The 11,725-nt window shown below is 50.0% G+C and overlaps 1 protein-coding gene across 1 annotated transcript in view; it reads left to right on the forward strand.

The window, feature by feature from the left end:
• The window catches only part of LOC127203366 (elastin-like), a 34,291-nt gene extending 22,735 nt beyond the window's left edge, over nucleotides 1-11,556 (forward strand). Inside the window, exons 14-23 of the mRNA XM_051162137.1 lie at nucleotides 1,969-2,010; nucleotides 2,560-2,604; nucleotides 2,865-2,912; nucleotides 6,050-6,142; nucleotides 6,227-6,286; nucleotides 7,591-7,782; nucleotides 9,673-9,726; nucleotides 10,225-10,314; nucleotides 10,962-11,006; nucleotides 11,393-11,556. Coding sequence (XP_051018094.1) covers nucleotides 1,969-2,010; nucleotides 2,560-2,604; nucleotides 2,865-2,912; nucleotides 6,050-6,142; nucleotides 6,227-6,286; nucleotides 7,591-7,782; nucleotides 9,673-9,726; nucleotides 10,225-10,314; nucleotides 10,962-11,006; nucleotides 11,393-11,541 — 818 coding nt within the window. The 3' untranslated portion in view covers nucleotides 11,542-11,556. The remainder of the gene's footprint in view (nucleotides 1-1,968; nucleotides 2,011-2,559; nucleotides 2,605-2,864; nucleotides 2,913-6,049; nucleotides 6,143-6,226; nucleotides 6,287-7,590; nucleotides 7,783-9,672; nucleotides 9,727-10,224; nucleotides 10,315-10,961; nucleotides 11,007-11,392) is intronic.
• Nucleotides 11,557-11,725: the final 169 nt, after the last annotated feature.

Raw genomic sequence — 11,725 nt, forward strand, 5'->3', positions numbered from 1 at the left:
ACACACATGTACATACACACACACATTGGCATTCATGCATACACACACAAACACATACACATCTATATACATATACAAACACATGCTACTATTAATAAACATTATATAATAATTATAATATTAATATACCATAATATTATATAATTTTAACACACTAATAATAATACTATTCATAGTAACTAATAATAAAAGGGATTGTTTGCTGAGCTTCCTGCTGGGAAATCAGCCTCAAGGGGACTTGTTCGGTCCTATTCATACTGGTTCATACTGGGGTAAGCAGCCCTACTTAGAGAAGTAGGGAAATGGTTCACTTAGGAAACTGTTCGCTTGGGCTGGAGAGATGGCTCAGAGGTTAGGAGCACTGGCTGCTCTTCCAGAGGTCCTGAGTTCAATTCCCGGCAACCACATGGTGGCTCACAACTATCTATAATGAGATCTGGTGCCCTCCTCTGGCGGGCAGGTGTACATGCAGACATAAAATAAATAACTCATGGGAAAAAAGAAGGAAACTGCCGCAGAAGTACAAGGACCTGAGCTCAATCTTCAGAGCCCACATTAAAAGAAAACAAGAAAGAAAAGCCAGGTAGAGGGTTTCCTGGGGAGGGGAGCCAGGAAGATCCTTAAGGCTTGCCGGCCAGCCATTTTAACCTACTCAGCTAGTCGCAGGTGCTAGTAAGAGACAAGATGGGGGCCGGGCAGTGGTGGCACACGCCTTTAATCCCAGCACTCAGGAGGCAGAAGCAGATGGATCTCTGTGAGTTGGAGTCCAGGACAGCCAAGGCTATGCAGAGAAGCCCTGTCTCGAAAAACAAAAAAGAGAGAGAGAGACAAGATGGACAGCTCCTGAGAAATGACACCCAAGGCTGTCTTCTAGCCTCTGTACATACATGTATACATGTACACACACACATGCACGCACACACACACACACATCTGCACACACACACACACACACACACACACACAAAATTACCACTTATAACCCGGCATATTTGCCCTAGGATGTATTCCCAGAACTCTGGAGGCTAGAACAGGAAGATTGTGTAATTTCAAGGATACAGAATGAGACCCTACTGCCAGGCAGTGGTGGCGCATGCCTCTAATACCAGCATTCGGGAGGCAGAGGCAGGTGGATCCTTGTGAGTTCAAGGCCAGCCTGGTCTATAACGCGAGTCCAGGACAGCCAAGGCTACACAGAGAAACCCTGTCTCAGAAAAACAAAACAAAACAAAACAGAATGGGACCCTACCACAAAACAAAACAAAAGCAAGAGAGAATAAATAGAAAAAAGAAAGGAAACTCCACCATGCATTGGAAAGATTCTGCTACTCTGTCACCTCTACTGCAGCCAGCAGTCCAGACAATGCCATATCCCTGTTGGGAGCTTGCAAGCAAGATAGGCCCTTAGACCCCAGGGACCATGTTGGGACCTAGGTTTGGAGAGGAATGGCCTCCTCTCCTTGCTCTGTCTGATAGACTTTATTAGCAACTGGCAACCCCCAACAGAGTGCTAATCATCTATGAGGAGACAAGTCTGTCCATCCAGGCAGATGGAAGACAAGCAAGGCATTTAGTCCCACCTCCATCCATCTATCACCACTCCTTCCTCTAGCCATTCCTCACCATCTATCGCTCCTTCTCTCAATGCACCGGTTCCCCAGTCCTTCCTTCTACCCACTTATTGTGCCATCTATCCATCATTCCTTCTCTTCACCCACTCCTCTCTAGACATCATGTCTCCCTTCTACCCATTTATCACTGCATTACCCTGCCTTCTCCTGCTTTTTTTCCCACTCACCCACCCATCACTTCTTCCTTCTCCACCCACCCCTCCTCTCCTGCATTATACGTTCATCCCTCCATCCTCCCATATATGCTGCCTACCCCTTCCCCCCACCCCTGTCCTTCCCCTAACTATCCATGCATGCCCCAGGCCTTCACTCCATCCATCCCTCGCCCTATCCATAGGTGGCTACGGACTACCCTATACCAATGGGAAATTGCCCTATGGTAAGTAATGCCCTCATGAATTTGTGGGACTGTGACACTCTTCAGTTTGATGGGCCTGGCAAGAATACCAAGGCCTGAGCCATGGGCTAAGGGAGCACCCAGCTAGCCTGGGGTAGGGGCAAGGTGCTAGAATAAAAATTCCTAAAGGAGGCCTGGTGGTGGTGGTGCATGCCTTTAATCCCAGCACTTGAGAGGCAGAGGCAGGTGGATCTTCGTGAGTTTGAGGCCAGCCTGGTCTACAAAGTGAGTCCAAGGTAGCCAAGGCTACACAGAGAAACCCTGTCTTGTAAAAAAAAATCCCAAAGGACAAAGACTGGCCCTGGGGACTTGGCCTAGCATTGAGTTGTGGCCCTCTTGCTTATCACAACACCTTGAGCAAGCCATTTTTTCCCTTCTCTAAGCCTCCGTGTCTGTCTATAAATTGAGATGGCGTCCCTTACGCATGTTTGTATCTGCTTGGAGGTGGTGGGGGAGACTGGGAACAAGTGGGACAAGGGAGGGCAGAATGGCAAGGTCTATGTGATTGACAACCAAGCATCTTCTTTACAGGAGTGGCTGGTGCAGGGGGCAAGGCTGGCTACCCTACAGGAACAGGTAAGTGGGGAGAAAACTCACCTGTTCCCAGCCAAAGGGACACCAATGCCCCCATCTCCAGGGACTACCCAAAACACAAGCTATCCCATCCTGAGTGAAGGCTTTGGTCCAAACATAGACTCTGGCCTGGGTCTTTGGCCTCTACTAGCTATGAAGCCTCCAGCTGCATCTGAGTGTCTGTGAGGCTGGGAGTGTAGGACTGTGGACATAGCTGGACACTGCACCGTGTTTAGTGTCCCCTCACCACCACCCTCTTCCAGGGGTTGGATCCCAGGCGGCAGCAGCAGCAGCTAAAGCAGCCAAGTATGGTGAGTACCCCTGGAGAATCCTTGCCAGCCTCCAGACCCCCAACTTCCCCATCTAATGATGGTTAGAAGAATAACAAGCCGGGGGTCTCATTGCCCCTTCTTATCCCTTCTTCAACATGACCCATAGATGTAACTCCCCCTCCCCCAGCCCGCTATCCATCTATCTATCACCTATCCCTCCATATCCCCCTCCCTTCTTCCATCTACACAGACCCTACCCACCCATCCACCCCTCTATTCCTCAATCTTCTCCACCCTCCCTCTTTATTCCTCCTTCTCCCTACCCATCGCTCCCCACTTCCCTTGTTCCTTTATCCTGCCTTCCATCCATCTATCCATTCCTCCACCTCTCCCTCCCAGCATCATCCGTCCTTTATCCATCCTCTCTATCACACCTTCTCCCCATCCATCCCTTTACGCTTCCCTTCCCTATTCCTCCCTCGCTATATCCATCATCATCATCATCCCCCCCCTTCAGTCCACCCATCCATCTTTTCCTTCTCTTGCTTCTTCCCTCCAGCCACCCTTCTCCTATCCATCCACCTACCCCACCTATCTTCTTCTCACACCTAGCCCTTTCCTAACCAAACATACACCCATCCCTCCAGCCAGCTGCCACCCTCCTCCACCCACTCTCTACCCTCCATCCACTCCTCAATCTATGCCTCTTTCTATCCTTCCCCATCCTTTTTCCATCTCTACATCCTTCCTTCTCGTCATCTGTCACCCCTCTCTCCGCCCACCTATCCCAGGGGGTGTAGACACAGCCCTGATAGCCATTATTTCTCAGTGGAGAAGATGAGAGAAGCTTCTTAGGGACGGTGGCCTGTCATTCAAAGACCTCAGCAGACAGGTGGAGTTTGCCCTGCGGACCAGACAGAAAGAACACTGAGTGTGAGGGCTCAGCATTTAGGAGGTGGCGACAGGACGGTTGGAAGTTTGAGGCCTTCCTCTGCTATGCGGCAAGTTTGAGGCTAGCCTGGGCTACATGAGACCCTGCCTCAAAAACAAGAATAAAAGAGGAAGGAGGCACTCAGTCAAAAAGGATGGGAGTGCCAGGGTGACTGGTGAAAGAAATATAGGTAGTACCCATATAAACAGTTTTTAATGTTATACATCCATTTCACAAATACTACAAAAAAGCATAACCCCTCCCCAAACCTGCAGTCCCTTCAATAGCCTAGATGTGGATATGATGTGGTGGGGGGGTTGGTCGGGGGGGGTGTGGGGGATTGGGGGGTGTTCTGTGTTCTTTTTGTTTTGTTTTATTTTTGTTTGTTGGGGGGTTGGTTTTGTTTTGTTTTGTTGTTTGTTTGTTTGTTTGTTTGGGGGTTTGTCTTATTTTGTTTTTCAAGTCAGTTTCTCTGTATAGCCTTGGCTGTCCTAGACTTGCTTTGTAGACTGGCCTCAAATTCACAGAGATCCACCTGCCTCTGCCTCCTCCCAAGTGCTAGGATCACAGGCCTGCGCTACCACGCCCTGCTTCCATGGGCATCTTCCCTCCGTTCCCAATGGAGGTCAGCTCACTAGAACCAAAGTTCTCTCCTCTGTCCCCAACCTAGGAGACCTTCCTGTTTCCTGGTCAGGAGGAGACAGAACACCCTAACTAGCTCAGGGGGTAGAAGTTAGAGGAGGAACCGATTCTGCCCTGTGGAGGGCCCGCCCCCCAGGCTTTTCTTCAGGCGCAGAGGTCCCTTGGCAGACTGATACTGGTAGGAAACCTGGAACATGGGAACTGGAGAGAGGGGCTGCCAGAGCCAGGCAGCCAGACACTTGGATTCTGAACTTGGCTGAGTCTTCGGAACACAGGGAAAGGAAGCCTTCAGCATTCCTTTGGGGGCCCCTCTGGCCCAAGGAACGGAGCTTGTGGTTTCTCAGTATGTAGCAGTGATTAGAAAGGGATTTGTCTGTGAACATCGGACTCCTTTAATGAGCGTGTCGAAATGAACACTTTGGGGGCAAACCTAAGAGCTCTGGGGTAGGAACCTTCCCAGGCAAGCCCTGCTGGAGATAGTGAGGTTTATCCCTGGGTGAGAGAATAGTGTGTAAAAAGCTAGCCTCCCCACCAGGAGGCTGAGGCAACAGGATTGAGAGTTCAAGGCCAGCCTGAGCTACCTAGTTGAGACCCTGTCTCACAAAACTGCAAGTGGTAAGGGGCCTAGGGAGAGAACTCACTTGGTATAGTGCTTGCTGCACAACCATGAGGACCTGAGTCCTATAATACACATAAAAAAGGCAGGAGAGGTGGCGCGCATGCGTAATCAGAGCGATGGGTTAGTGGAGACAGGTGGCTACCTGGGACTCTCTTGGCTAGCCAGGCTAGCTGGCATACATAGTCCAGGTAAGAGTGAGAGATCCGGTCTCAGGAATCAAGGTAGGGACTAGGAAGGTGGCTCAGTGGTTAAAAGCGTTTGCTTTGCAAGCATGAGGGCTGGAGTTCAGGTCCCCCCGGAAATCTGCATAAATGCTAGGCGTAATGGTCCCCCTGTAATTCCAGCCTCAGGAGGCAGAGATGGGGAATTCTCAGAGTCAAGCTGGCTACTAAGACTAGCCATATTAATTAAGAGACTCTGCCTCAATGAACACAGTGAAAGAGCATCAGGAGTGGGCTGGAGAGATGGCTCCGAGGTTAAGGGCACTGGCTGCTCTTCCAGAGGACCTGAGTTCAATTCCCAGAAACCACATAGTGACTCACAACCATCTATGATGTGATCTGATGCCCTCTTCTGGCCTGCTGGTGTACATGCAGGCAGAGCATTGTATACATAATAATAAATAAATAAATATTAAAAAAAAAAAGAACATCAGGGGCAAGTCTCCGGCATCAACCTTGGGCCTCCACATGCATAAACAACCACATGCATGTGCTCTCATATACATGGAAAAGCATACACATACACACACATGCACATACATGTTAGAAAGGGGGAAAGAAGTTCCTGAAGAAAGACATTCAAGGTTAACCTCTGGCCTTGACATGCATGTACATATGAAAGTTCACACCTACACACACACACACACACACACACACACACACACACACACACACACACAATGTGCTGGCAACCCTGGAGCCTTCATGTCTGGCCTCGGAAGAAGCACTGGGGAGTCACATAGCACCATCCCTGTCCCAGCAGGTGCAGGAGGAGGAGCTGGAGTCTTCCCTGGTGTTGGAGGGGGTGGCATTCCTGGTGGTGCTGGCACAATTCCTGGGATTGGAGGCATTGCAGGTAACGCTTCTCCCAGCTGGAGGGTGGAGATGTCCTTGAGGGGCCACAAGGGTAGCACCTCACCCTCTGTGCCTGTCTTTCCAGGTGCTGGAACTCCCGCAGCAGCTGCTGCTGCCAAGGCTGCTGCCAAGGCTGCTAAGTATGGTGAGTGTCCCCCAGAAGTGAAAAGCTTGGGCCTCATGAGCACTGGAGATCCATGAGAAGGAATAGGCTTTGCCTCTGTTTACCTAGGGTAGTGGTTCTCCACCTGCGGGTTGCAACCCCTTTGGGGCCAAAAGAATCTTTCACAGGGGTCACCTAAGACCATCAGAAAACACAGATGTTTACAATTTAGAGTTTACAATTCACCACAGTAGCAAAATTACAGTTATGAAGTAGCAGTGAAAATAATTTTATGGTTGGGAGTCACCACAACATGAGGAACTGTACTAAAGGGTTGCAGCATTAGGAAGGTTGAGAACCACTGGTCTAGGGACACCTCTGGCCTTCCCCAAAGGGAGGCTTTTCACATGCTGGTCACTACCTGGAAGGTACCTCCTGCTCTGCATGGACCTTGCAGGGGAAGGGATGCTGCTATATAGCACCTGCCTAGAATCCCTCAGTGAGGGGCTGGGGGCGTGGCTCAGTGGTAGAGCACCTGCCTAGAATCCCTCAGTGAGGGGCTGGGGTGTGGCTCAGTGGTAGAGCCCCTGCCTAGAATCCCTCAGTGAGGGGCTGGGGGCGTGGCTCAATGGTAGAGCACCTACCTAGAATCCCTCAGTGAGGGGCTGGGGTGTGGCTCAGTGGTAGAGCACCTGCCTAGAATCCCTCAGTGAGGGGCTGGGGTGTGGCTCAGTGGTAGAGCCCCTGCCTAGAATCCCCCAGTGAGGGGCTGGGGGCGTGGCTCAGTGGTAGAGCACCTACCTAGAATCCCTCAGTGAGGGGCTGGGGTGTGGTTCAGTGGTAGAGCACCTGCCTAGAACCCCCCAGTGAGGGACTAGGGTGTGGCTCAGTGGTAGAGCATCTGCCTAGAATCCCCCAGTGAGGGGTTGGGGGTGTGGCTCAGTGGTAGAGTGATAGCTTGTACAAAGTCTTGGTTTCAATTCCCAGTATTACAAATTAAAATATTACAGCAAAAGAACACAAACCAAAACATACAAGCCAACAAACAAAAAATCCACAGCCTAGGTACCTCCAGCAGATATTTTGATTTTGCTTTAGAATTGATCATGTTCTTCTCAGCTACATATATCCAAATTAGAAGTCTCTTTGGGCTCCATCTTAGTGCATCCCCTGCTTCCTGGTGAATTGGATCCTTTTAGAGGAATCCCCAACCCATCTGCATGTGGTCCTGCACTCAAGGCAGGCTGTGGTCCCCAAAGCTGACCTGTATGTACATCTGCCCTGGGAGGCCGCCCACAGAGGTCCCCACAAGGCTGAGTTCAGCACAAGCCTCTTTCCATCTACAGGAGCTGCTGGAGGCTTAGTGCCTGGTGGACCAGGAGTTAGGGTCCCAGGTGCTGGAATCCCAGGTGTTGGTGGCATTCCAGGTGTTGGTGGCATCCCAGGTGTTGGTGGCATCCCAGGTATTGGTGGCATCCCAGGTGTTGGTGGCATCCCAGGTGTTGGTGGCATCCCAGGTGTTGGAGTGGGTGGACCAGGTAAGTTGAAAACTATGTGTGCACGTGGTGTGTGTGTGTGTGTGTGTGTGTGTGTGTGTGTGTGTGTGTGTGTGTGTAAGCAATAGAGAATATTGCCAAGACTTTGGGTGCTCTCTAAAAACCTCTTTCATCTATGTATACTCTTGGCCAGGTCTAATGCCCTCCCTTTTGGACTATAACAACTATCTAACTAGCTTCCAGCAACAGCAGCATCTCCAGCTTCCCTCTTAATTCACAGTATGTTGCCAAGGCAGGATCCATGCCTTCCATTAAGATGCCCCCACCTAGCCATGTGTAGTGGCACACACCTTTAATCCCAGAACTTGAGAGACAGAGGCAGGTGGATCTCTGTGAGTTCAAGGCCAGCCTGGTCTAAAAAGGGAGTCTAGGACAGCCAAGGATACACAGAGAAGCCCTGTCTCTTTTTAAAAAAAAAAATCTCCTACCTGTAGCTTGCCTTTGCTAATTTGTGGGTTCTTCTTTTTACCACCCTTTATCCTCACTCTTGGTTTCACCCCCTAACACTAGAAAGGAGGGAAAGAAGCAGAGAGGAGAGAGAGATCCCTGAATCTAATTTCTTTTCCAGCCATTCCTCCCAGTTTCCATCCAGCCCCTTCCAACATTTCTCCCAACAGTTCCGCCCTCAGCTCCCCAACAGTCTTCTTAAACAGTCCCCTCTCCCCATTTTCCCAATACTAGCAACTTCAAACTTTAACAACTCTTCTAGCCTATCCTCTCGGCTCAGCTTCTCCCCGCTCAACTGGCTCTCAACAATATCTTCTGCACCAACTGCCTTCTCTTCTCACTCAGCCACCTTTTCTCCGCCTCTTTTGGCTTTTTCATAGCCTCTCCTGTTCCCAGAAATCCAAGAGGTAACCAACACTGAAGGTCATAGGGTCAATCGGTTCTAAGGGCTAATAATTCTTTTTGTTCGTTTGTTTCTGTTTTTGTTTGTTTGTTTCTGTTTTTGTTTGTTTGTTTTTTCCAGACAGGGTTTCTGTGTGTAGCCTTCGCTGTCCTGGGCTAACTTTGTAGACCAGGCTGGCCTCGAACTCACAGCAATCCTCCTGCCTCTGCTGGTGCTGGGATTAAAGGCATGTGCCACCACACCCAGCTGGGCTAAGAATTCTTAAAGGGCCAGCTGAATGGCAACTAGGGATCCTTTAGAGGACCAGGCACACAAGATAAATCACACTCTGCACCCACCCCTTAACTAAGTAGGTACTCAATAAGTGGATGGACTGGTAAATGGTAGAGTGGTCATAGAAGTGGTCATATGGATGAGCAGTTAACCTGACAAATGAGGGGTAAGCAGAAGTTGAAAGATATAAGAGCAGGTGAGTACATGGGTCCATAGATGGAGGGGCTAAGAGTACTGAGGAAGATGAATTAGTAGATGGGCAAATAGATGGGCTTGCAGGTAGGAAGCTGCATACGTGGTTAGAAGGATGGACAGGTGCATGCATGGATGCCTAGATGCATGGGCAAGTGGATGGCTAAGGTGATGGACAGATAGACAGGCTGGTAGACAAGCTAATGGGTAGATGAGCAGGTGGGTGGGTAGGCTGCTGTGTAGGTGGATGCAACGGTGGGTGACTAAGTGATTGATAGGTGAGCTTTGATCCATCCATTCCTCTATCCTTCCATCTCTCCACACATCCATGCATACATCCATTCATCCATTTATCTATCTGTCCATCAATCTACAAATGGACAGACAGCTAATGGATAGACAGAGACCGGATAAAGGATCAATGGGATGGGTGAACAAATATCACAGCTCTACAGATAATTTTTGAAAAAAATATAGAGCAACAGACAGATAGACATGTACATTGACCATCTTTCCTCCATTCTCTCCTGAGCATTTTGTCCCCTTGATTTCTCTAGGGGCTGTGTCACCAGCTGTGGCTGCTAAAGCAGCTGCCAAAGCTGCCAAATATGGTGAGTGCTCTGACCATCCCTGTCTGGCTTCTGCTTGCCAGAATGAACAGCCCTTCCATCCTAACGCTCAAAGGAGAGCAATTGGTCCAGGGAAAGCCCCAGGCAGAGGTATTTGGACCCATTGGATGCCAGGAGAGTGTCTCTGCAGTTGTCTCCCACCATGAAGCCATGTTGATGAGTGGTGGGGCCACCCCAGTATGGCATCCCAGTCTAGATAGTGTCCCTACCCTTCTATCCTTTTACCAAAGACCCCATCAAAGGAAAGAAAACCCAGTTAGAGCAAACCCACTCACTTCTCCATGACAAAGGGATGCTTCCCCTGCAAATACCCAGGGAAGACTCAATGTTCATGGAGGAGACTGGTCAGGGACCCCAGGAATCCCAGTTTCCCCATCCTCAAGGACCAGCTTAAAGGAAGCATACATCCTTCACCCAGCCAATGAGCATCCTTCCAGAGCTTACCCAGTCTCTTTTCATTGAATTCTCTCTCCTCCACAGGAGCCAGAGGTGGAGTTGGCATTCCGACATATGGGGTTGGTGCTGGGGGCTTTCCTGGCTATGCTGTTGGAGCCGGAGCTGGACTTGGAGGTATCCTTCCCCGTGAGCCTTAGTTCCATCTCTGGGAAGCTGGGGTGGAGGAGGGGGGGGGTTTAAGTCATGCCAGGAGTTGGAGAGTGGGTGTGGACTTTAGTGTGCCTGAGAAGAGACAGGTAATCTTAACAACATTTAGGAGCAGAGAACGCCGTGACCCCTGCTCAGCAGCAATCCAGGCAAAAGACCACCCATCCACCCATTTCTCCATCTATCTGTTGATCATGCATTCGTCTATCTGTCCACCTGTCTATCCAACATCTATCAATCCTTTATCCATCCATCTATCCATTACTCTATTACCTAGTCATCCACTGGTTCCTTCACCTAGCATCTCATTTATCCACACATCATTCGTCATGTGCTCCTATTCATCCATATATCTCCTCATGCATATACGCATACACCAATCCAGCCATCTATGTATCCATCCATTCGTCTATCCATCTGTATACCCATCCATCAAGCGCCAGACATCCATCTGTCCATCTATTTACCTATCTGTCCATCAGTCCCCTCACCCACTCATCCAGCCATCTGACAACCTACCTATTCCCCCGTCCGCCAGAGCACTTGTTTTCCACCTCCCCGTTCTTTTAACCCTTCTATCTATATACCCACCTGCACTTCTCTTTTTCTTGCAGGTGCAAGCCAAGCAGCTGCTGCTGCCGCCAAAGCTGCCAAGTATGGTAAGTGACTTTGCCCTATCTGATTCTCTCTCTCTCTCTCTCTCTCTCTCTCTCTCTCTCTCTCTCTCTCTCTCTCTCTCTGTGGAGCCCCGACTCAGAGCAAGGGCAGATCAGCCTCATACTCGGGTCTCGGGGGGGCAAAGATGCAAATCCACAGCCCCCATCTGCCTTCCAAACCATGCTCAACTCTTCCGTCATTTCCACTTGCCTTTAAGATTATTTGGTACTGTGTTACCAGCTCACCCTGAAGATGCTAGACAACCTTGCCTCCCACCTCCCTCCCTCTCCATGTATCCATACATATATACATGTGGGTGAGTGGATGGTGGTGGATAAATGGATGGGTAGATAAGGTGAACACTGGAGTTTGTTCTTCTCTTCTCCAGGTGCTGGAGGAGCTGGAGGCCTGGGAGGCCTGGTACCAGGTGCAGTACCAGGTGCAGTACCAGGTGCAGTGCCAGGTGCAGTGCCAGGTGCAATACCAGGTGTTCCAGGCACTGGTGGAGTGCCAGGTGAGCTATGTCCCCTGTCCTGAGATGGGTGTGTACTGTCTTATAAAAGAGGCTGTGGCTCGGTGTTTATAGATAGGAAAACTGACCCCAGAGGTGAGTGGAGGAGAGGGGACAGATTCCCCCAAAGTTGTTGAGTGTGGAGGAGCCCTCTGTAGGGAACCTGGTTGCTGATCCCTGAAAAGCCTCTCCCTGCCTGGAGACACTTAG

Source organism: Acomys russatus, chromosome 19 (genome assembly GCF_903995435.1).
Source record: "Acomys russatus chromosome 19, mAcoRus1.1, whole genome shotgun sequence".
NCBI classification, from domain to species: Eukaryota; Metazoa; Chordata; class Mammalia; order Rodentia; family Muridae; genus Acomys; species Acomys russatus.